Raw genomic sequence first — 26,919 nt, forward strand, 5'->3', positions numbered from 1 at the left:
GGACGTAAAACTCCAGTCAACAGAGGCCAAGGCTGGAGAAAGGCATGTGAGATTAGCTTTTGAGGTTACGTGGCCATACAGCTTGATTTGATAGAGAAAACAGGTCCAGAGAGGGCTGAAGGCTTTCTCAGAGACACACAGCCAGCCTGGGGCAGAGGCTCTCTGGCCTGAGCTGCACGTGACACACTGTGGGGATACACATGGCTGTGCCCTTGCTGAGAGGCCTAGAGAGAACCCTTAGAGAAGATGAGTTTGGGGTCTTAAGAAAAAATTGGCTAGAGAATGGGGGGTCCTGGAGACATGTGGGGTTGAGGCATGCCACACACTGGGCCCACCTGGTGCAAAGCTTTTGCAGTTTTCTCATGACCCTTGTCTCTAGGAATTCTTGGGACGCTCAGAGCATAGGGCTGGCGTGAGGTGGCCTGAGTCCAGAGCTTCTTCCTAACGGATGGTCCCTCTAACAAAGCAGGGAGCTCATTCCAGGACTGTAATTAGGACCTCTCGGGAGGGCAGGGGATGAGGTTCCAGGGCTGTGCTCCCAATCAGACACAAGTTTGGAGCTTTTGTTTTTATTTTAAAGGAAAACAAAAACAAAAAACAAATCCAGTGCAAAAATCCCATTTTCCAGTGTCAGCCATAGCCCCCCAGGTCACCCCCTGGCTCAGGCCTAACTCTTCCTCCTACTCTGCACCCCTCCCTTCTCCTGCATCCCAAAGGGCTGCAGGCTCCATGTCCCTGGAGGCCCAGATCCAGGGGCAGGGAAGAGGAGAGCTGGGAGCAGCCAGAGATATGCTTGTTCTCCCCAGGCCTCCAGCCATGGCACCAGGTACCCACCTTGGCTCTCATTAACCCTTTCCTGGCCACGTTACTGGGTGGTGAGGCTGATCTGGGGGGGATTCCCTCCACACCCCTCTTTGCCCCGGGGCCTGCTCGGGGCTGTCCTCACTGAGGTTGGGGGGCTCCCTTCCTCCCTCCATGACGGGGGAGAGCAGTGAAATCCCCAGGTTTAAATACCTTAATGAAAGCAGGGGACAGGCGAGGAGGAGGGGGCTTTAGTTCTAATAAATTATTAGCGTTTTGTTTTTTAGTGTCCGTGGGGGGGGGGTGAGGGGCAGGGCGTGGCCTCCAGGGCCCCTCCCTCCCCTTACTGGTGAATCTCATTCTCTATGAGGCTGTCCTCGCATGACTGGAAGTCCGTGTCCGTGAGGCCCTCGGGCGGCATCAGCAACTCCTCATCTTGGGAGGAGGATGATGGGGGCTCGTCGCCCGAGCTCCCAGGAGCCCCATCCCCATCCCCGTCTCCCTCGGAGTCCTGCAGCACCTGAGCGATGTATTTCTGAAGGGAAAAGGAATAGGGGTAAGGTGGACAGCTGCCCCTTCTGGGTGGGTAGGTGGGGGCAGGTATCTTAGGGCCTGTGGGCAGCACAGTGGGCAGTGCCCTAAGGGTTGGAGTGGAGAGGGTGAAGCCAGTTCTTTCCCATGCTGGTGTCCACCACCATGAGGTCTGGTTCAGGCTGACTTCTGTGGAGGACTAACGGTCCACCCAGATTTGGGACTGAGTCTCGGCAAAGGCCTCCCAGGGTACCCATGGCTGTGGAGTAGGGGCACTCACCGCAGATTTGGGGACAGCGGCAGCAGTGGGGGGCCGTCCATTACTTCTGGAGCTGACGGCATCTGTCTCTGTGTGTTCAATCTTAAGGGGACCAGGGAGCAGGAGGAAACATCTTTGTCTTCAGCCCCAGTCATACCCCATCACCCGCTCAGCACCTTTTGACCCTGTATGCCACCCCACACCCCATATGCCACCCTCCCAATCCCACCACCTCTTTTCCCGCCCCACACCTTGTAGTTGTGGGCACTGAGGTATTTGAAGTGTCCGAAGCAGACGTGGCAGAGACAGATGACAATGGTGATGACCAGAACGACGAAGGTGAACATGGATGTGGGGGCTAGGAATCCTGGGATTGGGGAGCACAAAAAAAGGGGCTATCACCTGGCCTGTCATTTGGGCTCTCTTCAAGGGGCTCACTACCACTGCTTCTGATTCTTTCACTTCCATCTGTACAACCTTGCCAAGACCTACCAGACTCTACCACGTGGCTCTCATGTCGCAAGTTCTAGCTTCGAAAATCCCTTCTGTCCTCGCCACCCCCACCCCCAACGGGACGGCGGCCTCACCTGTACGCATGGTGGAGAAGAAGAGCAGCCAGAAGAGGCAGAGGATGGGTGCAGCCACCACCTGGTTCACAGCCCCTGAGTGGATCTTCTTGTCCAGCTTGGCCGGCAGGTAGGCATAGTAGAGATTGTACCTGTCTACCAGGTGCTTCAACAGCATGTACATGAGCCCTGAGGAAAGCCAATGGCCCTGACCTCGGAACCAGCGCCCACAGACCCTGTGTATCTGCCCAGGCTGCCCTGGCCTTCTGAGGTGGCTGCTCCCTGTCCTGCCGCAGATGGAAGCTGTAGCTTCTTCCCCTCTGGTCCCTTCACCCTGTGCAGCCTCCCTGTCCTCCCCCCATAACAACCACCAGAGAGCCATTCGTTTAGATGATCAAGAAGCCTTTGGAACCCCTCTTACGCCTTCCTACCCGTCCCTAAAGAGTTGGATATAAAGTCAGGGAAGGTTCTGCTTCCTGAAGCACAGGGAACTTTAAACAAGGGCTGGGCGGTTAATTTGAGAATCTGGAGCTTTGAGGAGGGAGTTAGGATGCTATGGGGGAAGGTGAGGTTATTGGTGGGACCACGGTCAGTGAGAAACTTAGCTAAACACCTTCAAAGAGAAGAGGGACCTTTCCAGGTTACATGTCCCTAAGTTACAAGGACCTAGTCTACTCTGGAATTTTGAGGTCTGTGTATACGTGTAGATGTTGGTAATAGGAATGTGTGTATATGTGTGTAACAACTCAGAGGGAAGTATGTCCATGCATACCCAAAGAAAGACTTCAGGGCCAGTAAATATCGCTGAAGTGGATGGTTTTACCCAGGGACTGGGTGTGCCAGGTGGGCCACGCCTCAACAGAGCTGCTCTCCCCTTCTTCCCCAAGGCCCAGCCCCAGACTGAGCCAGGAACCAGGCGGGAGGCCAGAGGGGCCGGTCTCCCAGCCGGGGCCCTGTCCAATCGGGGTGGCCTGCCTTACTAGAGTGGAGCGGGTGAGGCCCTGGGTTCCCCCGAGCAGGGCCCAGGTCCCGGCGCGGCGGTGCCTACCGAAGGGCACGATGATGGGGCAGGTGATACTGTAGGTCATGACCACCGTGAAGACGCACATCATCCAAGCGTAGGCTGCGCCAAACTGGAACTCGTAGGCCTGATGCTGGGGGGGACATGGGCAGGAGGGTGGCTCAGGGTGGAGGGGACAGGCTGCAAGGGGGCGAGGCAGGTAGGAGGCGGCCAGGAACTCTGGGGCTAGGAATAAAGCCATGGGGAGTGAGGGACCTAATGTGGGGGTGGTGCAGGGGAGAGCAAAGCAGGTGGGAGGCAGGGGTTGTGGCTGATAGGGAGGCCAGGCAGGGGCAGTGACGGGGCATGGGCAGGTAAGAGCAAAAGTTGAGGTCTGGGGACAGCTATCCAGCGCCCTCTTGTGGAATGAAGGCAGAGGGAACCTAAACCAAGGGAGCTAGACCTCTCCCAACTCCAAGCACAAACAGTATGCTCTCAGAACTCAGGGACCTCCTGGGATAATCTGTCCACCCATAGCTATATGTGCAGGGAAACTGAGGCTTCAGATGGGAACTAAAATCGCTAAGGTCCAGCATTCTTGTGTCCCCCCCCCCCCCACCCGAGCCTGACCGCTGCTGTTTCTGGCTGGGCCACCAGAGAGGGCGCTGTGCGTGTTGCCGCTGCCCCAGGCGGCCATACCCGCTTCACGTTGCGTCTTTCAGCGGCGGAGCGCGCCAGGCAGAGTCGGATCATGTACATGAGTAGGCCTGGGATGCGCAGCAGGTCCATGGCGTTACCGATAAAGGCTGAGGCAATGACGTAGTTCACGAAGAAAGCACCGTTGTCCGGCAGGAACACACACCTGCAGGCAGCGGGTGCTCCAGCACGGCTCCCTTGGGGTGACCTGGTGGCTGTTTGCCCACGGCTAGCATGACAGCCCACCATCCCTCACCCAGCTGCTTCCTCTACATGTACGCCCTCCCATTCCTAGACCCATCCTCCTGTGCTCCAGTCTTTCCACAGTGTGAACCCCAGAATGCCAAAACACCAAAGCCCAGACGTATACCTTGAAAACCAGCCCAGAGACCTACCTAGATGGTGTACCCCATAAACATCCGAGGAGAGAAGAGTTCAAGACCACATAATGCCACTAGTATGTGTAGTAAGTAACTATTGAGACCTCCACAAAAAACCTCCAAAGTGCAGAAAACCCAGGAAGTTTTCTGACTCTGGTATTCCCACAATAGATCCTTGGACTCTGTCACTAAAAAGCTTCAGAAAGCCTCCCTCAGATGTCTTTGGTGTGGGAGGAGTGACAAGAACCAGAAAGTCCTTAAGTCCAAGATGGCCAGAGAAGACTCCAGAAAGTTCCTGGAGTCTGAGCCTACGAGAGACACAGTATGCAATGGAGAAAGGTGCTGGGAGGGATAGGTGGGGAGGACACTCCACGGTCACACCTGAGTGAGGTGGGGAGGACACTCCACGGTCACACCTAAGTGAGTGTGACACACTTGAGAGACACAACTTGTGCTGTATAAGCAACCCTGAGCTTTGTGCCCCAGAGCGGGCCACTCTGAGTTGTGAATCTAAGAGACCTCAGTATTCTAGGGACCCTCAGGGATACTCTAAGGGTCCCCAAGTCACCCCCAAATTATGACCAAGTTCCCACTACAGATATCTCCCCGACTTCCTTGTTGAAATCTAAGACTCCTAGCAGTCCTAGAATAAGAACCTGAGACCGCACAGAAGCCCCCACCTAAGAGCTCTGAAGACTTAGATCCCCCCTTGAGCACACGCTCAGCTCAATTCAGGTGCATTCCTGAGCATGAGCTCAACACACTCCATCCAAGGACATAGCCTGTGGGTGTCTTCTTTCGGATAACCCAGTAGATGTGGGGTGTTAACCCCACCCCACACAGCTGGAAGCTTGGTGACACCCTCCTATAAAGGCTAGAAGTGTCTCAGACACATCCACCCGCCGTCCGCCTCTCTCCCCAAGAGTTCTGATCACTCACTCAAACCGAATAGCTGCCTCGGCCAGGAATTTCTTGTCAAAGAGCCAGCGGAAGAAGAGGTCTAGGCTGCAGGGAGGAGAGAAGGATGGGAGCTAGAACGGCAGAGCAGCAGAGCGCTCTGTTTGGGGACAGGTAAACCTCCACCCCGGCTCCCCTCGGTCCCACGACACTCACCTGCTCAGCCCCAGCGAGGGCAGAAGCAGCACCATGAAGATGAGGAAGGTGTAGCACTTGTGCATCGTGGTCCTGTTCTCCCCGGAGCTATGAGGGTGGGCAGGCGGCAGAGCACAGGCCAAGATCAGGGCAGGGCAGCCCATCCTGGGACAATGTCCCAGGAGGCTCCCTTGGATGGTGGGGGTCCCTAGGTGAAGGTACAGGGCCCAGGGCAGGGACCCTTCAGGGCAAAGGGCTGGCTGCCCAGAGACAGGGTTGGTAGGTGCAGTGTGGGCAGCTTACCGTGTCCAGTGTGCTTCGAAGAAGGCAGAGTAGTAGACGATGGTGGGGAGCAGGGCGGAGAAACACCATAGTAGTAGTGTAGGGAAGAACTGAGTGATGATGGGGTTCTGTGTGGGGGGACAGGGAGTGTCATTAGGGGTAGCTGGGTGAGCCTAAAAGTCCAGAACACTCGGATGGCTAGGAGGTGGAGGCTAGGGCCGTGAAAACAGCTCCAGGGTGATGCTGACAGTGAGTATCTGCTGAACACCTACTATGTGCTGAGCGCTTGTGCACGTTCTACATATTAAACCACACAACCAGGGGCTGGAGAGATGGCTCAGTGGTTAAGAGCATTGCCTGCTCTTCCAAAGGTCCTGAGTTCAATTCCCGGCAACCATATGGTGGCTCACAACCACCGGTAATAAGATCTGGTGCCAACTTCTGTCTGTAGGGACACATGCAGGCAGACCATTGTATACATAATAAATAAATAAATTAAAAATAAATAAATAAACCACACAACCAGAAGCCAACCTAGGCTACAAGACTTGATGGCTGGGCCAGTTAGTGAGCAGAGGGATGGAGTTTGCACTGGGGCCGGCATCTTGTTTACTGAGCTTCTGAGTGCTGAAGTCCATGGCAGGAGGGGCAGAGGAGGCCAGGCAGCCATGTGTGTACCCTACTGTCATCTGAGCAGCCTTGAGCTTCAAGCTGACAAGAGGATCTGAATGTGCACATGAACGTCAAGGGGCCAATCTAAACCTCCCATTTTTCAGAGAGTGGAGAAAAGGGGCCTTATCCAACGCCATGTGCCCTCCTGGGGGGTTTCTCCAGGAGGTGTAAACCCAAGAGTGGCCTCTCCTGAGAGTAGGATGTGGTGGAACCCAAGGGCAGGCATGGTGGGGAGGTGTGCTGCCTGGTCCTTGGGAAGCATCCTGGAAGGGCTAGGCTGGGACCACTGGAGCCAGAACTACACTAGGATGAGGGATGCTGCCTGGTCCTTGGGAAGCATCCTGGAAGGGCTAAGCTGGGACCACTGGAGCCAGAACTACACTAGGATGATGGGATGCTGCCTGGCGTTGATGCTCACACCACATCATGGAGGGCTGGGTGGGCATGGGCCTCACATTGAGGTATTCCACAGGCTTGGTGACGTTGAACTTGTCCATGGTGGTGATGATGATGGCCGGGGTGGTGAGGAAGAAGAGCAGGATGAAGAGGACCACATTGATAACCAGGCAGCGCAGCCACCAGATGAAGCCTCGGATGGACAGGTGCTCCCTGGGAAGGTGAGGGAGGGTCACTTTGAGGATTCTGGACTGATTGGTCTCTGGCAACATCCACCTCCCTTTCCATCATCTTCCTGCTTTAGGAAGCCCCATTCCACCTGCTGTGGCTCACCAGTAGATGTTCTGGGGGTCCGGAGCGTAGGTCACAGTCCAGTTGGAGATGTGCAGGGCCTCGCTGCAGGAAGAGGCACGCGGCTCCCCACGGCAGGCACAGCCCTGGCATTTGCACACGTTGAAGTCCTTTAAGATGCTGGGGGTGGGGGGGGGAGGTGGATACTTGTTACTGCAGCAGAGACTGGGGACCACAGTGTCAGAGAGAGGTCCAGGGCAAGAGGTGGGGGTGGGGGGAGGGGGGGTCATGTGATGATGACAGAGACTCACATGGCTGTGATGGTCTCATTGTGGAAGGTGACAAAAGCCATGCCAAGAGGCTTCTCATTCACCTTCTCCTTCTCTCGCCTATAGTCTTCCTTCAGCCTCTGCTCCAGCTTTGTGTAGTACTCAATGGCCTCCACCTATAGGCGGGAGGGCCAGAGGTTCTGGTCAGAGCTGGGAGGCACCCACAGCATCAGCCAGCAACTCCTGAGGCTTTCTGGTATGTCTGGAGTCGTTCTGTCCCCGCCTTAGCCTTGCAAGGTGGGTACAATGAACCCAGTCTCAAGGGGGAAACCAAGGAATGGGGTAATTAAGAAACTTGTTATAAATAATTCACGTTTTCCTCCTTCCCTTCCATCGCTCCTCTTCTTTCCGGAAGCTGCTATGCCGTCAAGATTTGTCTTAAACTTGAGCTCCTCTTGCCTCAGCATCCCAACAGGTCTGGACTATTTCACTAGCTTCTCAGCTGACTATTTTTAAAGAACAGGGTCTCATGTCGCCCAGACTGGCCTCAAACTCTCTTAAGTAGTGGGTATGACCCTGAGCTCCGGCTGCTCCTGCCTTCACCTCCTGAATGTTGAGATCCCAGACAAGCGGCACACCTGATTTATGTGGTACTGGGGATCAAACCCATGACCTCTGTATGCTAGGCCGGCACTGACCAACACCCCCAGACCCTCGCTATGCTCGCCTAATCTATGGTTTTAAAAGTTATCACAAACCGGACAAACCCAACAGTGAGAACGGGGGCTGCAAGGGCCTGCAAGATGGCTCAGTGAGTAAAAGGAGCTTGCCACTAAGCCTGAGAACCAGAGTTTGAGCCACAGAACCCATATGGTGTAGAGAACTGACTCATAACTAACTTCTCTGACCTCCACACATGCACCATGGTATACCCTCCCCTAAATAAATATTTAAAGAAAGAATCAGGGATTCATGGGCTCCAGAAGGAGGCAGAGGCTTGTCTGGGGTAGGGCCCTGGGCACTCTTCTTCTGGGAGTCTGTTTACCTTTGGGTCTTATTGTCCACCATACCTGTTTGTCTTCGGATAGTGGACTGATCTACCATGTCCACTGAGACCTGTCCAGCCCTCCCCAGCCTCGCCAGGGACCCTGGGCACCTAAAGGTACCTGCTCGCAGCCTCGAACCACACAGCAGCAGAGGTGGCCACACGGTTTGGGGTTGATCATGGTAGGTACATTTTCCTTGCTCTGCAGGTTCGTGAAGTAGAGTTTTCCCCGCTCAGCCTTCTTCCTGTAGGACCCGGGGGCCAGTCACCCACCACTTAGTGTGTGAGGATGGCTGGGAGGTGGGGTGGGGAGCTGAGTTGAGCAAGAAACCCAGTTTTTTTTTTTTTTTGGTTGTTGTTTTTTTCGAGACAGGGTTTCTCTGTGTAGCCCTGGCTGCCCTCGAACTCCCTTTGTAGAGCAGGCTGGCCTCAAACTCACAGAGATCTGTATGTCTCTGTCTCCTGAGTGCTGGAATTAAGGGTATGTACTACCACCACCTGGCAAAACTCAAAGCTTTTTAACTGTGGGCCGTGATGTGGGGTTGCATAACTGAACTTGGGGTTATGAGTATCAGGCACCGGACAAAGGCAACAGCCAATCACATCCTGCACCTGAGGTGTTTCTGCAGAGCTCGCCTGTACTGGAGCCTGCAACTCCACTGTAGCCTTGGTTCTGGACACTGCTTGCTGTTTGTGTGGCCTTTGCCACAGTGCCAGAGACACTGCAAACATTCTGTCTCAGACTGTGCCAATGAGTCGCTGTGACCCCACTGTGCATACAAAGCCTTCTGTTCTCATAGAAGAATAATGGCTTAATTACGAAAAACAAAGAGTTAATATCTCCCTGTGTTATTGCCCGCATCTTTGGTACCATGTCAGACATAGTACATTCATTTTAGGAGTGTGCTCCCATCTTGTTTGTGCTGTGTGCATGTACTGGTACATGCATGTTCACATGTGTGTATTCATGTATGCATGTGCATACACACAGAAACAAGGTGCTGACACTGGGCGCATCCCTTGATTGTCTTGTCTTACAACAGGTTTGTCTTTTTGTTTTGAGAGGTCTCTCTATTATATCGTGTTGGTTGTTCTGGAACTCACTATGTAGTAAACCAGGCTGGCCTTGAATTCGGAGCCGCCTGCCTCTGCTTTCTGAGTGTGCAAACCACACTGCCAGGCTTGTATCTTAGTTTTTGAGGCAGGGTCTTTTACTGAATCTGGAGCTCATAAATTTGGTCAGGCTGGAAGGCCAATGAATCTCAGGGATTGCCTGTCTCTGCCCTCGCAGTACCAGGGTTATAGATGTGCCTGGGGCTTGTTTTTTACATGAGTGATGGGGACCCTGACACTGGTCCTACTCTTGTATGACAAGCCCTTTGCCCACTGACCCATCTTCCCAGCCCGCTCTCTTTACTAGCTGATAAATAGAAAGATTATATAAGGACCAAGGGATTTTATTTTAATGAGTGGAGGCGAGAGGATAACTCAGGCACCGTCCTTACTCCAGCCGTCTACCTTTGAGGCGGGGTCTCAGGTGTGTGCTGTGACAATGACATCTTTTTGTTTTTTTCTTAAAATATTTATTTACTTATTATGTATACAATGTTCTGTCTGTATGCCTGAAGGCCAGTTGAGGGCGCCAGACGTCTTTACAGATGATTGTGAGCCACCATGTGGTTGCTGGGAATTGAACTCAGGACCCCTGGAAGAGCAGGCAATGCTCTTAACCACTGAGCCATCTCTCCAGCCCCCGACAATGACATCTTTATGTGGGTTCTGGGTATTGAACTTCTTGCAAGGCATGTTCTTTGCCGACTGAGCTAGCCGTCTAGCCTTCTAGCCCCAGGAATTGTCTTAAAATAAATTTGTTTGTTTGTGTTTTGGTTTTTGAGATAGGGTTTCTTTGTAGCCCTGGCTGTCCCAAAACTTACTCTGCAGACCAGGCTGGCTTTAAACTCAGAGATCTGCCTGCTTCTGCTTCCCAAGTGCTGGGATTAAAGATGTGTACCATGACCACCTGGCTCTTTCTTTCTTTTTCTTCTTTTTTGTTTTAAAATAGGGTTTCTTTTTGTGTAGCCATGGATATCCTGGAATTTTGCTCTGTAGACCAGGCTGGCCTCAAACTCAGAGATCCACCTGCCTCTGCCTCTCGAGTGCTGGGATTAAATGTGAACACAACAACCACCCAGCTAAAATAAACATCTTTCTATTTTTTTCTATTTTTTTTTTCAAGACAGGGTTTCTATATGTAGCGTTGGCTGTCCTAGAACTCATTCTATAGACCAGGCTGGTATTGAACTCGCAGAGATCCACCTGCCTCTGCCTCCTGAGTGCTTGGATTAAAGGCATGTTTCACTACTGCCTGACTAAAATAAATTTATGATTTATTCTCAGTAAATGTTTGGCTTATATTCCTATTTATATTCCTACAAACCTGAGGTCATGTAAAATTTTCTCAAATGCAAAGGGGTTGGGAGTGGACAAAAATTCAGGTCCCCAGTGACAGGGGCTGTCTTGTTATCAGGTTTGTTTAGTGCACAGGGCTCAGCAGTAGTCCCATCCAAGGACCTTCCTGCCCATTTCTAGAGGGCCAATTCTTCTACTAGTGTGCCATAAATTTCTCGTACTGTAGATGAAGAGGGTTAAGTCCTCAGACGTGAGGACTGTAGACCCCCTCCCTCTTGCAATATACTCTAAGCCCCCAGACCTTGGAAGTAACAGAGACCCCCAAGGTTGAGCTATATTCAAAACGCACAAGGAAACAACTGAAAAGAGAGCCAGGTTCCCACACAGTAGCCAAGGTTCCCTCCACAACGAGCAGAGGGCCCTTGGTGTTAGCCTCCCCGGCCCCAACCCAGTACCTCTCGGCATCAAGGAACATAAGACGAGCCACGTTGTAACAGGGCCGGGCTTCCAGGACGGTGCAGTTGGGGTAGGCCTCCCTGAAACACAGTTCAGCTGTCATGCTCTGCAGGCCCCACCCACTGCTTATCCTGGCTACCATCCAGGGCGCCAGCGCATCAACACATGCCCAGTGTACCCCCATCTCAGTCTAAGCGCTCCTCAACAACAGAACTTTGAAACAAACAAACTGCCTGGTGGTGGTGGCTCACACCTTTAATCTCAGCACTCGGGAGGGCAGAGGCAGGCAGATCTCTATGAGTTTAAGGCCAGCCTGGTCTACAAAGACAGTTATAGGACAGACAGGGCCACACAGAGAAACCCTGTCTTGAAAAACAAACACAAAGAACAGAACTTTAAAGTCCTTCCTCATGTTATGAGTGCAGCCTGGGTGCAGGTATGCATTCAGACTGTGTAAAGGCAGCGGGCGACAGTAACCCAGGCTATGTGAGGAGACTCCTGTGTGGAGCTGAAAGGCCAGGCCTGTGGTCTGACTCTTGCCCAGGGCTGGGAACTGAGGTTCAGAGAAACTGTCTCTAGTTACAGGCTGTTCTCTAAGCTCTGTTCCCAGAAGCCCTGGTCCTGATCCAACACTTGGCCTTGACTTTGGATTTACTCCAACCAATCTTGGCCTAAGCCCAACAAGAAACTGGTCCTGAATCTGATCTCTAACCCTGGCCATGACCCAGGCCCAGGGCTGACCCCTCTCCCCAATCTGAGTATGGCGAGCTGCCCTGACTCTCCGGCACGTCGCTCTGGAGAGCATTCACAAAATGCTTGCTGATCTACCAAGTGGTGTCCTTCCCACGTGACTGCAAAATGATCCAGTCCTTGAGCTTGACTCTTTCATCTTTTTTGATGTTTTATTAAAATGAAATGAAGGGCTACCAAGTATTTGAGACATGTGATATAAAGTTCCACAGTAGCAAGATGAACGCCACAAACTCACAACAATTTAGAGACTCACACCTGGCCTGGCGTCCTTGGAAACAAACTTGCTAGGTGGCCACAGTTCTTTCCTTCATGGCTCTGAGCTGCTGTAGGCTTCCTCTTTGGGAGGGCAAGCGCTCACCCTGGCCAGACTAATGGCAAATCCCTTAAAGCTAACCACACAGGCACGGTGATTCTACACAAAGGGTGTTCTCTACTTCTTCTGGGGCAATCCACCTGGACCACGAGTCTCAGTGAGCACTGATGACCGCTCAGTGTGGACAAAGGCCATCCCCTGGTCATCAGCACATACAGAGTTCTGTCCGACAGCCTCCCCACGGTAAGTACCCACCAAAGCACTTGAATGGACAGGGGGTGAAAGGTGGATTTCATTATGCTCAACCCCACTGCAAGCCCCAGACTCCAATAAAGACCAGATTCTCTTCACTCCTCCTTTGAGTGAGGATAAACTTTAACCACAGGCTGTTTCCTAACAAAGTTAGAGACCGACTCCGAAAGCAGCCCAGCCAGGACACGTCAGTCTAGTCTGGCTTTCTGCCTCCCATAGCACACAGTAGGGTAGCAGAGACTTGGTTGGGAGGGCAAACTCCTTCGCTGTACTCAGGTCTCTGATCAAATGCCAGTTGGTGAGGGTAACTTTCACATGTCCCCCTTCCCTCTCAGGATGGCACCTCAGCACCGCCACAACATGACCCTGTCTAGACTTGTCCATTTCCACTGACTCCCAGGATCCATGAAAGGAAAACTTCTGGGTTAGTTTACTGCTGTATACCGAGCTCTCTCACCCAGGGCCAGTGATACAGGCCCATGGGTCACTGGTGCTCCACATCAGGGCATGTCAATGCAAGCTGACAACTGTCCAAGTGGACAAAATGTCACTTGATCCTGAGCACACACTAGCCCCCACCTCAACCTAGAGGACCCCTATGATGATAAAAGATTGAACACCAAATAATTCTCCCACCCTGGTTTATAGGCTGTAGGAGGGCAGGGCTTACTTCCCTGTGCCTGCAATAGATGTGCAATGGACGTACATCACATGCATCAGGTCTAGCTCTGGATCTCTGTGCACAGGCTCAGCGATGTGACCTGACCAGATCCTGCCTCCACCCTTCTCAGACAGGACTGCTGATGGGATGACATACTGACTGAACTCTGATGTGAGCTAATGACATCAGACCTCAGGGATAAATCTGGGACTGGAGGGATGGCTAGGGTTTAAGAGCACCGGTGCTCTCCCAGAGGACCAGGGTTGGTCCCCAGCATCCACACAGCTACTCAAAACCATCTGTGACTCCAGTCCCAGGGCATCCGTCTCCCTCTCTGGCTTCCACAGGCACTGTGCCCACATGGTACACAGACATCCACAGTCAAAACACCCATACACATAAAATAAAAATAAGTAAAATTTAAAAAAGAAAAGAGTAAGTCCTGAATCTGCCTGAATCCTGAGCTTGAACCAAGACCAGTGATGCCACTTGTCACAGACACTTGCCGGCTCCTAATCTGGGTCACAGATTGACTTGTCCCTTGTCACAGTCACTGGCTGGTTCCTAATTTGGGTTACAGATTGATTTGGACCAATCTCAGTTCAGACCCTTGACTAACTCCTGCAGCGGATCTCCATGGTGTGACCCTTGAGCTAGACGACCTTTCATTCATCTTTCGTCATGGTAACTGAAGGAAGCTTGGTGGTGAATAGAAGTGTGACCATACCTCGAACCCTGTTTGCAGACCATCCCCCATACTATATCCCTGCAGCTGGGCTCTTAACTTTTTGTTTGTTTTTTGAGAAGGGTTTCTCAGTGTAGCCCTGGCTGTCCTGGAACTCTCTTGTAGACCAGGCTGGCCTCAAACTCACAGAGATCCGCCTGCCTCTCCCTCCTGAGTGCTAGGATTAAAGGTGTGCACCACCACAGCTGGTAGCCCTTGACCCTCTACACTGTGGGCTCAACACCAAGGTGCCTGTCAGGCGCCTGAACTGAAGAGCCAGAGAAGCTGAGGGAACACAGGCCAACCTCCTCAGACTCCTTCAGAAGCCCCCTCAGCCCATGAGCTGCCCCACAATGTTTGCATATGCACCAAGTGCTGATAATAATTCTGAGGCAGTTGCCGCCTCAGGACCCAGTTCTAGGCAGGAGGAGGGAGAGGAAGGAAACAAATGTCACAGGCTGTATTCTTCACAATTCCATCTTATTTCTCTCATTTACTAATTTTTTTTTTTTTTTTTTTTTTTTTTTTTTTTTTTTTTGGTTTTTCGAGACAGGGTTTCTCTGTGGCTTTGGAGCCTGTCCTGGAACTAGCTCTGTACTAATTTTTTTTTTGAAGGGCTAGGGATCAAACCTAAGGCCATGGATGACCCTGAGCGACCCCCTTAGCCCCGCCCAGTTCTGAAGGGGCTGTCACTCAGGAAAATGGGAACCCAGTCCAGCTTGGGACGTGAGGCCTTCCTCCGATCTGCTCCCCTCAGCCTGGGCTCCAGACCACTGAGTATGAATCCAAAAGTGCAAAGATGTTCTTGGGGCTGATGGGTAAGCAAGGGTCTGCATGCCTGAGGTGGGGTGGGCTGCTTACTCACTCAAAATGCTTCTTGATTTTTTCTGACTCTGCATACTTGGAGATTCCATTGATGAAGAGAGTCCGCTTGACCTGTGGAAGAGGACAGCAGGCATGTCTTCCTGCAGGTGGGCTCCAGGAGAGCCAAAAGGGCAGGGGGATGGGAGCAGGCCTTGGAAACCTGTTAGGTCTCAGTGGAGTGTCAGTAACAGAAGCCTAAAGGTAGAGCCATGTTCTGTGAGGGGTTCAGGTGGACGCCTAGATCCCTGGGGACCTGGCACAGTGGCTGGCAAAAAACAAACATTTGGTCCAGGGTGAATGGCTGTAGAAGGTAAAGGAATTTTCCCACCATCCACATTAAGCAAGACAACAATACAACCATCCGATGGCAGTACCAGCCACGGCCATTTCCCACGGCCAGGAATATAGCCATTGACAGCACTACCAGCCACGGCCAGGAATACAACCATTGACAGCACTACCAGCCACGGCCATTTCCCACGGCCAGGAATATAGCCATTGACAGCACTACCAGCCATGGCCAGGAATACAACCATTGACAGCGCTACCAGCCATGGCCATTTCCCACGGCCAGGACTATAGCCATTGACAGCACTACCAGCCACGGCCATTTCCCACGGCCAGGAATACAGCCATTGACAGCACTACCAGCCACGGCCATTTCCCACGGCCAGGAATACAGCCATTGACAGCACTACCAGCCACGGCCATTTCCCACGGCCAGGAATACAGACATTGACAGCACTACCAGCCACGGCCATTTCCCACGGCCAGGAATACAGACATTGACAGCACTACCAGCCACGGCCATTTCGCAAGGGCTGGGCTCAGCATGGAGAGGCCCAGGCATGGCCTTCCTAGGATCCCTGGAGAAATGCCCTGATCCTAGAGTAGGAGGGAACCCAGGCAGCTCAACTCCAGCCGAGACAGGCTGCGCTTCCTCACCAGGTCGTCCTCCTTGTAGCGCATCTTTGAGGTATGTCTCCGCATGCTGTAGACCGTGAGCAGCAGGTACAGGAAAGCAAAGGAGGTGTGCAGCCAGAGGAGATTATTCCTGTAGAGGGCAGAGGGTCATGTGGGGCTATGGGGTCAGCACGGTCTACCTCTGCTGTGGCCATCCATCTCTGAAGCTTCAAATCTCTCGCCTCCACTCTAGATTCCACACAATGGAGAGGTCCCAAGCCTCACCCTGATTTCAAGTTGGCAATGGTGGTTCTCCCGAAGCTGTAGGCATTGTTCTCTGGAAGGCGAGAAGGAGAAGAGGAGGGTGGTAGGGTCAGCACAGATACCCCTTTGTCCCCTTCCAGTCCGGACACCTGGCCCTCACTGACCTAGCAGGTCCCCTGAGAAGTTGACAGGCAAAACGATGCCTACAGAGAGGACGCCCACGACAACCAGCAAGCCAATGATGTGCCTCTGGAAGGACAGGTAGTGCACGGCATCACCCCCACACTTGTCCCGGATCTCATCATCCCTGTGGACCACAGGAGGCAGACAGAAGATGCGGGTGAGGAGCAGCAACCAGAAAGCTGGAACCTGTCCACCCCACCCCCACCTCCACCCTAACACCCCCCCATCCCACCCTGCTGGATGGAACTTTTCATCCCGATTTCCTGGGAGGGGAAGAAGGGGGGAAGGAGGAATGTACAGAGCCTGGAAGTGGTTAGAAAAAGAGAAGTAAAGAGAGAGGGAGGTCGGGAGTAGAGAGGGAGGTCGGGAGTAGAGAGGGAGGTCGGGAGTAGAGAGGGAGGTCGGGAGTAGAGAGGGAGGTCGGGAGTAGAGAGGGAGGTCGGGAATAGAGGGGCAAAGATAAGAAGAGGGAAGGGAGGAGGACAAGAAGGAAGGATGGTGAGGGAGGGATGTTGGAAAGTGGGCAGCAGCAGCTCCTTCTAAGGCCTTAAGGGTACCAGGGCTGAGCTCCATGGCCAAGGGCCACACTAGGGGAGGGGCCCAGAGCATGGTGAGGGGCCCAGTGCTGACCTGTCTCAGCTTCCTGCCTTTCTCAGCGCTCACTGCCTGCCTGTGGACTCTGGCTGAATCTCCTGAGTTCTGCCTGCTGGCTGCTGGCTCCTGCCTGTGGCTGGCTGGCTGCTTCCAGCCTGCCTGCTGCCCCCACCCTCTGGCTGCAGAGAGGATGAAGAAGGGGCTCCAGCCCCTGCTCTCAAAGCTGTGGCCATAGCTGGTAGACCAGGGATGGCTGACCTCGCGCAGGGCATCACAGAGAGACGGTGGGTCAGAATAAGCATCAGGGGTCAGCACAGGCTGGGCCCCATTGCCTGGCCTCCTGGAGTAGGGGCAGGGTACCATGAGGACTAGGAGCACTAAGGCCCTCAAAGCTGTTGGCCTTGGTTTTGGAGGGAGATGACAGGTTCTGAGGTTTCTTTCTGTTTCTCTTTTAGAGTACGCAGACCATTCACTTACTTTATCCTGAAGATGGCTGTCAGCCAGGAACAGAAGCCCTGGGGGAACAGAGGGGACACACTGGAGATCCCAGTCTGCCAGCCCGACCCCCCTTCCCTGAAGCTCCACCCAGAGAACACTTCCTACACCCTCCCCTACACCTGAAGAAAACCCCCATCAACACAAAGGACGTCAGTCTGGTAGTTTGCCTTGTATGAGCGAGGCCCTGGTCTCCATCTCTAGTACTAAAAAAATGAAAGTATTTAAGTGGGGTGAGGGAGATGGGTCAGTCAGTAAAGTGCTCGCCTTGCAAGCAAAGGACTTGAGTTCAATCCCCGGATCCTCCAGAAAAAAAAAGCAAGGCATGGTGGTAGACACTCCCAGCACTGGGGAGGTACAGACAGACGGATCTCTGGGGTTCACTGGCCAAATGGTTAGCCTAATGGAGACCTAGGTCTCAGAGAAAAAAAAGGTGGGCCTGGCAAGGTGGCTTATTTGATCTCTGGAACCTTGCAGGGTGGAAGGAGAGAAACTGACTTCTCCAAGCTGTGTTCCAACCTCTATACACACAGCTTAGTATATGCACGTGTGTGTGTGTGTGTGTGTGTGCGTGCACACATAATGAATAAATAAAGGCAAAAACAAAAATAATTCCTCCCCCCAAAACAAAACATAAACCAAGACTGACAGTATCCAAGGAACAACATCAAGGTGGGCCGGCCTCCCCATGTAACTGTATACATGTGCAAACAGACCTGTACACTCCACACACACACACACACACACACACACACACACACTATACAAGAAAAACCTCACAAAGAACTAGGAAGGTCAGCCCTTAAGGCAGAAAAGGCCCAACCCCTTACTGTTAGACCCCAGGTGTAAAGTGTAGATAACTGCAAAACCTTAACGTTCTATGGGCCAGATGGGGATGGGTAGACGTTGGGGTTCAAGAAAGGTAGTGGGATCCCCTGATCTCTAGCTAATAAGAAGTTTGCAGGTTGGCAAAATGGCTCAGAAGGTAAAGGTGCTTGCCACCAAACCCGATGACCTGAGTTCAATCCTAAGGACCTACCTACATGGTGGAAAGAGAGCCAATTTCCAAAAGTCGCCCTCTGACCTCCGAACATACAGTGTACACAGTGGTATACATACCCACAAACTTATACAAATGAATTAATTAAACTAAGAAAAATTAGGGGCAACAAGATGGATCACTGAGCAAAGGTAAGGGCGTTTGTTGCCAAGGCTGACGACCGGTTCCACATGGCGGAGGACATATGTTGTCCTTTGGTGTCACACATGCTCTGCCATCCTCCCCACGTCTCAGCCTCACACACACACAATGTAAGCATCTACATAACAAACAAACAAACAAGGCTACAAAAGCAGAGGGGTGCGCCATGCTTCCTGCCTCCATCCCCTAGTCTACCTTGAAGGGACCAAAAGTCTAGAGTTGGCAAGGCTGCTTCATCACCGTCTCTTTCTTTCAGTCCTGTCTTCAGGCAGAGAGTGGACACTTAGAAAAACAGGGTCCCCTACCTTCTACCAAGAGAAGGTCCGTGTCTAGCACAGGATGGGAGAGTGCGCTGTCTGGCCAAGATGCCAGGTCTCATTACCTGAGCTCCATTCAAGTCTGGGGACCATCTGGACAGCTCTGGCTAGCACAGGTGACTCCAGCAGCTTGCCACTTACCCTGTGAGTCTCAGGAAGCTGATAGCAGCTCCAAGAGCAACTGACCAGACCCAGACAGTCTGTATGGGAACTTCACCATCAAAACAGCAAGAGGGCCAGGCAGGGAGCAGCTGTGTACCTGATCTGATGCGAAAGAGGTCTGGGGACTGCTGTGACCTGTTAGGTCTGAAGGGGCTGCTCAGTCAGCACTAATACCCAGTAAGGTGGTCCCTAAGAACTGGGCCACCAGCCCACAACTGCTATGTAATACGACAGGGTTTAAGTTTTTACTGCACAGACCCTCAAGGCTCATTATGGTTTCTAAAACCATGTTCAAAGAAAAAAAGAGTTTTCATTGATAGTAGAGGTGGGCATCAGATTCTACTGCAGCAAACAAAGTTTTGACAAATGTTAGGAGTGCCACTCAGAGGACCCCGTCCTGTGTCACATCCTTTGGGCCTGCTGTGGTCCTCTGGTATCACCATGTAACTTCCCCAAGAGAAGGCCACAATGGTGTCCCTGACCTTATAGCAGTACACTCAGGAAACTGGGAGGAGGACACTCACGTTGTCCCTTTGGTCAAAGTCGACGGAGCTGGAGACGGAGGTGAGACGCTCATACCGATCATGACTGTCCCCATGCATAGCTGATGCCACACTGGGGTGGGGAGATAGAGCAGAGGAAGGTGAGAGGGGTGAGAGGGGTAAGCATGAGACTCAGAGAGGCAGATGTGAGCACCCAGGGAGACTAAAGAAGGTACAGAAAGTGCAGAGGCTGAAGCAAGAGTAACCTCCCCCTACCCTGCCTCCCTCAGGGGTCACTGGTGATGGACAGTGAGTGGGGCGAGGGCCGTATGGGAGAGGGTGTCTTCATTACTCCCCAGAATGGAGATTGAAGCAAGAAATGTTAGATGTCCTTGCAGTTCCAAAGGTAACCAGTAGGGGGAGTGAGAGATAGGCAACAAAGGCAGTTATTACCCCAAAAGCAAAGGGGAGGTAAAGGAAAGCAGGGATCAGAAGAATCCAAAGGGGTGGCATGATTGGAAGATGTCTCTTGGGCAGGGCCCGACCCTCCCTTTCCCCTGAGCCATCAGATGCCACAGCTCCAATTCAGTCCTATGGACAGAGACCACGAGGAGACATAAAGGCCACAAAGGGGGCTGCTTGGACAGGGCCTGTCCTAGGCCTCCAGAAGGAGCAGGGAACCCTGGAATATGAAGAACTAGCTGTTAGGGGGGAGGAACTGTGGGTGACACCCAATCTTGTCTCTGCAGGATTGTGCTAGGGGTTTTCTGGGGAGTTCCCAGGACGGTCCATTGTCCCAGCCAGTTAAGGCCAACAGTGCAGGGGTACACACAGAGGGGATTTTTTAGGCTGGGAGTCTAAGAGGAGGAACAAATCTAGGAAGGGCAGAGACAAGCTGAGGAGCCCCCTGTTCTGCGAAGCACACCGCCTGCGTTAATCTGAAACATGAGCCTGCAGAGGAGAAAGCTGCAAAAAAGAAGAGAACCAGCAACTGGCGCGGGGAGAAGCGTGAAAGGGAGAAGAAAAAGGAAAGCTGGCTGAGTGTGGATGAGGGGGCTGCTGCCCCACATACTATTCCTGTTCCACTCGCTCCCTCTCCCGTCGGCGAAGCCTGGGGACAGAGAACACACAGGTTAGCAGGGGCAGAGGAGAGTCCCTGGGGTCCTCAGACCTCAGTGCTGGCCAGGGACTGTCCTTTTCCATCCCCAATAGAGGGATGAGAGAAGCTGGCCCTTCCCTATTCCCAAGCAACATGGACCACGATGTTTGTGTGCAGCAGAGGGACGGTCCCAGGCTTTCTTACCTGTCTGCATCTGTCACCAAGGCCAGCCGCCCATAGTCCCAGGCCACCTTCCGGAGGATAGAGAATAAGAACAACAGGGCCTGGGGGCAGAGAGGAGGCAAGTGAATAGCTGTCCACAGCCGGAGTCAGAACCCTAACTTAAAAGGGGGGACCCTGGCGTGGGTGCACGGACTAAAGTTGGAAAGTGGGAACCCCTTTTTCTTGGTTAGGTATGGGAAGGTGGGACATGGGTCAGAGACGGAGGACATTTGCAGGGGATGTCCTGGGCCCGGGTGTCAAGGGTGGGGGACAGTAGGAGGATACTCACCAGGAAGCACATGAAGTCCAGGGCCAGCACGGTGGGGACGCCCCCAAAGGGCAAGCCCTGCAGGACAGTGCTGCGGATGCGGGCACTGTAGCAGTAGTCCTTGGAGGAGCTGCTGTTGAGGGCCGCAGTGCCCAGCGTGGCCAGCAGGAAAGGCAGCATGGCTACTACTGCCTCATGGTCCTTCCGGGCAGAGGGCGAGTCGGTCAGCTGCGTTTACCCCCTACCCACCCCAGACTTTCAAGGTGGGTACCGGAGGGTTGGTCAGCTGCCTCAGTGGGTGCACCTAGGGAAGGGAGGTGTGTATCACATGGGTTTATTTCATGGCCCTCTGGCTGTGACCGCGCTCTGGGTCTGGCCAGCACACCCTGATCCAGTACCCATGTGGAGGCTCGCGACCATCATGACTTTAGTTCTAGGGGATAAGATGCCCTTTTCTGACATCTGCAGGCACCAGGAATGTGTGTGGTGCACACACACACACACACACACACACACCACACTCATACATATAAAGCAATATAAATAAAAATTTCTAAAGATGGGTAGAGGCCTGTTTCTTTGCCAGAGAGTAAGAATCCAGAGTTAACTGCTTCATTCTATCGCAGAACCTCACAGTTCAGTCTTTAGGACCACAATAAGTAAGTGAAGAATTAAAAGAAAAAGGACTTCTCAGTCTTTTGGCTAAGATCAAGTGAAAAGAAAACCAGAATGATCAAATGTGTTTAGAGATTTTAATTCTGTTAACCTCCTCCATACAACCACCTTCAAACCAGATGTTCAGTCCTGTGTCCTCAAAGCAGGGCACTGGGCTGGAAGGCAGGTAGGTATGAGCACCAGACTTCAGAGTTAGTGTCACCTAGCTGGTCCCAGCTACCCCTGTTTTTCTCCAATCCAGCTAACCCTCCCCTCCCTCCAACTAGCTACACAGGGCAAACAGAGGGGTGTGAGGACTACAACTCCCAGAATGCTGTGCTTCTGCCTCCAGAGCAGAGCAGGCTGGGAATGCTGTGCCCTCCAGCCAGCTTTTCCATTGGCAAAAGAGGGAAAGAGTGGGCGGTTGGAGGCCTCTAAAGGCCCTCAGCAACCCACTGTACTAGGGTCTTGCCTGGTGCCTGCCTGGTGCCCTGGCACAGTCCTTTGTGCTCTAAGTGGATGAAGGGCAGAAGAGGAGGGAAGGGGAAGCCAATTGGACTCCTGGGCTCTTGTGCTTGGGGACAAAGCTGAGCAGGGCTCTGGGGAGGTTCCCAGGCTGGAGAAGTGTGGCTGCTGCAGAGGCAGCTACCACAGCAGCACAGCCCCACCCGGTCCTACTCGGGGCCCCTGGGGGCCCCTTCTGCTGACAACATGGAAGGTCTGCCTGGAGGAGGGTCCCAAGGGAAGAAGGGCAACCTGACAAAAAGAGAATAACAAATCGAGAAGAGGTGACTGGCAACTCAGAAGGAACTGTCTGTCCCTTAGCCCCCCTGGGGTGACCTAGCAGCCCTGGCATCTCCCCTTTCCCACTCAAACATCCAACCAAACAGAGCAGGAGCCAGAAGCTTTCTAAGGATGAGAACATGAGCATTGTTTATATGTTTCTCTTGGTCCAAGGAATCTTTGCAAAGCCTGGATCAGGATGGAGCAGAGAACAACTGCCTTACATGTGCTATACAGGCTCCTTTTCTGGCTCAAGCTGCCTTTAAAGACACATGGGTTTAATCATTGTAGCGAGTGTCCACTGTTTCAAGAACAACAATATACGGGGCTCCAGAGATGGCTCAGCAGATGAGAACACTGGTTGCTCTTGCAGACAAGGATACAATACCAGACACCAGCAAGGTCACTAACAACTGTCTGTAAATCCAGTTCCACGAAATCTGACACCCTCTTCTGGCCTCTGCCGGCACTACACCCACACAGTACACATACACACAGGAAAAACACCCCACATATAAATAATATATCCTTTTAAAACAAAAGAATAATAACATATATGACTGCATTTAATCCTCAAACCTCCTGTGAGTTGTTATCACTGTCATTTGAAGATGTGAGTAGAGGGCTCAGAAAAGTTAAGTACTTTCCCACTAGGTCTCACTGCAATAAAATGATGGAAGCTAAATTCAAACCTAAGTCAATTTCTACCAAAGCAGGGACCCTACTCAGAACACAGGTGCTTTGCTGATAGGCCTAGGACAGGTGAAGGTGGATCTGGCCTCATTCTTCTAATCAGTAACAGAGATACTGCAAAGCTCTCACAGGGAGGTAGAAATGTATCCACGGCCAGGGGTGGGGGTGGCAGCCCTCTGTCTTCCGCTCTTACCAAGGTCTCTCTATGCAGCCTAGGCTGATCTCCAACTTAAGATCCTGTGCATATATGGAAGCTTCATCAATGCAATAATTATTTGTTCTTGGGCCAGAGAATTAAAGGGCAGTTGAGACATGTGCTCAGATGTGTAAATGTGCTCATACGTGTCTGTCTGCATAGGAAGCTAGGTGACTACATGACAATGTGCAGAAATAAAGGCACTCATGGCCTCTGAGTGGAGAAATGTGCGTGGGTGCATCTGGGAGCCTGGGTGTGTAAATACAAGATGTACATCGCTGAGGCCCCAGGACAGGCTAAAGGTGGGTATAGGTATTTTGAGGAGGGAGGCTCTTATTAGCTCCCCGTTTTTCTTGGAAACAAGGGCTCGAATATTCTAGATTGGCTTCATTCTTGTTATGAAGCTGAGGGTTGCCTTAACTTCCTGATCATCTTGCCTCTACTTCCTAAGTGCTGGGAATCGATCCTGGGACTTCATTCCGTCTCATCTCTCTCCCTCCCACGCGACATGCCCAGTCCTGACCTCTCTGAACTCCAGAAACCTCAGTGCCTCTCCCCACCCCCTTGTTTCTAAACAAATGGCTCAAAGCCCTTCAGTGCCCTCCTTCCGCTGTGATCTTCTCTACTCTGAACAAAGATGGGACAGTCTAGAAGCTTCTGCATGTGGCTCCACTAGGGTGGGTGAGAGTTTCCCAGGATGCATGGTAACTGGTTACCAGATCTTCTCATTGCCAATCTTTTCACTGCCACTGAGCACCCCCTGCTTCCCAACACCCAAGGCAAGCAGAGCACACCCAGATCACCCATCCATAGAGAGGAAACAGGGACCAGGGAAGGTCACAGGGTAGGGAAGGGGTGGAGTTGGGTTGGTGGCTTTGCCAGTTGACAGGGTAACTTCCAGGTCTTTAACTGTAGGGTGGGGCTGTTGGGCTGTGTCCTTCGGAGCAATTGCTCCAAATCCAGACTAGGGGAAAGAAGCTGAAGACAGAACACTGCTTGGGGACAGTAGTAGGGGTCGAAGGTTCTCCTAGTCCAGAGGTGCCCAGCCAGCTGTGAGCCCATTTCTCTAGCTGGATACTGAAGCTGGTTTTGTAGGATGGGAATTTTAGACAAAGTCAAGATGGTCATTTCACTACTAGAAACTGTGCATCACAAGGGTAGAAGTTACTTTTTTGCTTTGTTTTTTTCCTCATAGAGTTACTGGGAAAGACTTAAGGTAGGACTTGGGATTCATATAAAGTCAGTGAGAAGAGATTAACTCTTAATACAAAATGGGTCTCACTCTTCCAATCTGTTACAAAATAGTATTAAGGACTTTGCCTGGCTTGAGTGGAATCAGAGAAAGGTAAAAGTGTATCTATCTATCCATAGGTGAGCACCTCACTCCACATCTCTCTCCAGAGTGTAGCTATGCAGTTTAGGCTTTGCTCCAAGTCAAGGTCTTCCTGAATGCTGGGGATACAAGTTACCACACTGGTTTATTCTACTTTCTTCTGTACAAGGCGTTACTACTCTAAGCACTTTGTAAATGTTACTATGTGTTACTCCTCGCAACCCTAACAGGCCACTGAGGCACAAGGACAGCAAATAACTTGGGGAAGTCACACAGCCCATCTGTGAAGGATCCAGAGATGGGCCCAGGCATTTTGCTCCTCCTGCAAATAGGAGAGGCCCCTAGAAGGGCTCCAAGGCTGCAGGCTGTTAGCACCAGCACTGGAATGCCACACCCTAGATCTACAGGCTGGCCTTTTTTCTTGCTGGGAGCTCCTGATCCTTGACTCAGGGGTTTGTGGGTTCAAGTTCTGAGGCAGGGATAGAGGGCAAGGGCTCTGGCATGAAATGCACTTGACTTCTAGTCTGGAAAAAAGTGCTCAACCAGCGTGGGTCTCGGGTCCTTCACCTGTGAAATGGGGACAACAACTCAGCCCTTTGGCTGCTTGAAAGGTGAGATAAGATTAAAAACAAAACAACAAAACTCGAATTTAAAGCTCTTAAAAAAACATCCAACCAAACAAAAGAAACCACCAAGAGAAAAGACCAGCTGCTGAAGGCAAGCACACCTGGGAGGTACAGGCAGGAAGATCAGGAGTTCAAGGCCAGCCTGAGCTAAATGACTTCACAGCTCAATCAAATCAAAACACAAAAAGTTGGTATTAATAAGATACAGACTCCAGGAGGTTGCTTTAATGGAGGAAGGTTGGTTAAGACCAAATAAAACATAATTTCATGATAGGAATAGAACTACTCACGGGAGGGGGGTGCTTTTGCTACATTAGGGACTCTGTCACCAAGTCCCAGAATGGACCCCATCCACCTGCATTAGGCAAGGTGGGGCACCAGAGGTGACTGGTAGGTCAGGAAGTTCAGAGAAGTGAACCCATTACTATTGATCACCTGTCAGGCAGGATGTCCGGCGCTTTACCTGCATTACACTATTGGATCCCGAAGATACACCTCGGAAGGAGTGGTGGTAGCTAATCACGTTTTTAAATAGAAACAGAGGTTCAGGTGGTTGAGTAACTTGTCAAGGTCACACGGCTCAAGAACAGCAGAGCTAGGATTTGAACCCGGGTTTCTGTTACTCTGTTGTACTTGGAAGGAACTTGTATGATATCCAAAAAGGGGTTCTTAGTTACTTATCATCCATCTTCTGCCTCAAAACATCCCCACCCACCTACTCACTCACTCATTGGCCAAGACTGCACTGGATGAACTAACAGCAGGCCCCAGCATGTGCCACCTGGGACATGCCAGGACGTAGACCCTCTGGTACCCCGGAGGACAAAGGTGCTGCCAGCATACCCCCACCTGAGCCTGGCAGCCACTCCCCTTCCCTCCTTTCGGGAATCTGGAAGGCAGAGAACTGTGGGCCCCTCTTCAGGAGGTGTTGGGCACAGTCTAATTCACCCCGGACTACTGCAGACCCGGGAGGAGGCTACAGGGTCAAGGAGTGGTACTAGGTAGGGAGAGGAGCCCCAAGCCCCCTTGGGCAATGGGCCGCCAAACCTTCGATCATGGGGCCAAGACTGGTGGCGGCACAAAGCCCCAAGGGCAGCCAGCCCCTCTGACCTCTCTTCCCCACTTCCCAGGCGCCCTTCTTTTTTCTTGGTAACAACGACAAGCTTCGGGACAGCTCGCACCAGGCGGTCAAGACAGCCGGGAGGGACAAAGCGCGCCCCCTCCCCCTCAACAGGGCCTTTGCCTACTCCGGATTCGCGTCTGAATCTTCTCCCCACCGCACCCTCCAACGCAGGCCCGGGCGGCTCATGAATGAACTGCTCTGTGTGGGGCGCAGGAGAGGACATGCTCCCGGGGCCAGCCGCTTCTTCCAGCCGGCAGACCAGTCCCCACCAGGGCCAGGGCCAGCTACCCGTCTGGTGCCAGCACCCTCGAGCCCTGCCTTTTGCCCAAGCATAGACCCCTTGTTCGAGGCCAGCTCCGTCCCCAGCAACAAGAGAAAGAATAAAGAAACGGAGGGCATTGGACTTGGCGACCCTAGAATGCAAAACTCGGGGGCGGAGGCGGGTGGATCCCTTCAGCGGCGCCGGCGGCTGGGGAGCAGCTGGGACCCGAGGAGGGCCGTGCAGGGGCCGCGCACCTGGACGGGGCAGGTGGGACGAGAGTAGCACTCAAGGGCCGGGACAGAGGGGGTCCCACCCCTAGGGATAGCCCAGCGGGGCGGGGGCAGAGG

General features: G+C 52.5%; 1 protein-coding gene across 3 annotated transcripts in view; it reads right to left on the reverse strand.

Moving 5' to 3' along the window:
* Positions 1-26,919, reverse strand: part of Tmem63b (transmembrane protein 63B) — a 27,921-nt gene continuing 1,002 nt past the window's right edge. For 2 of the 3 annotated variants that reach the window (XM_041655501.1, XM_041655500.1), the window contains 23 exons: positions 20,924-21,206; positions 20,617-20,696; positions 20,386-20,424; positions 19,356-19,446; positions 17,134-17,171; positions 16,044-16,186; positions 15,901-15,952; positions 15,658-15,766; positions 14,714-14,784; positions 11,145-11,225; positions 8,402-8,525; positions 7,278-7,411; positions 7,009-7,146; positions 6,735-6,888; positions 5,629-5,735; positions 5,347-5,433; positions 5,173-5,238; positions 3,857-4,019; positions 3,206-3,311; positions 2,179-2,346; positions 1,843-1,958; positions 1,613-1,693; positions 1-1,336 (listed from right to left, as the gene is read on the reverse strand). In XM_041655501.1, the coding sequence (XP_041511435.1) occupies positions 1,145-1,336; positions 1,613-1,693; positions 1,843-1,958; positions 2,179-2,346; positions 3,206-3,311; positions 3,857-4,019; positions 5,173-5,238; positions 5,347-5,433; positions 5,629-5,735; positions 6,735-6,888; positions 7,009-7,146; positions 7,278-7,411; positions 8,402-8,525; positions 11,145-11,225; positions 14,714-14,784; positions 15,658-15,766; positions 15,901-15,952; positions 16,044-16,186; positions 17,134-17,171; positions 19,356-19,446; positions 20,386-20,424; positions 20,617-20,696; positions 20,924-21,082 (2,499 nt within the window). In that variant the 5' untranslated portion in view covers positions 21,083-21,206 and the 3' untranslated portion in view covers positions 1-1,144. The remainder of the gene's footprint in view (positions 1,337-1,612; positions 1,694-1,842; positions 1,959-2,178; positions 2,347-3,205; positions 3,312-3,856; positions 4,020-5,172; positions 5,239-5,346; positions 5,434-5,628; positions 5,736-6,734; positions 6,889-7,008; positions 7,147-7,277; positions 7,412-8,401; positions 8,526-11,144; positions 11,226-14,713; positions 14,785-15,657; positions 15,767-15,900; positions 15,953-16,043; positions 16,187-17,133; positions 17,172-19,355; positions 19,447-20,385; positions 20,425-20,616; positions 20,697-20,923; positions 21,207-26,919) is intronic. The other variant, XM_041655502.1, reaches the window with a different exon arrangement.

Source organism: Microtus oregoni, unplaced genomic scaffold, assembly GCF_018167655.1.
Source record: "Microtus oregoni isolate MIOR12 unplaced genomic scaffold, Mior012 000007F_ref0000211, whole genome shotgun sequence".
NCBI lineage: Eukaryota > Metazoa > Chordata > Mammalia > Rodentia > Cricetidae > Microtus > Microtus oregoni.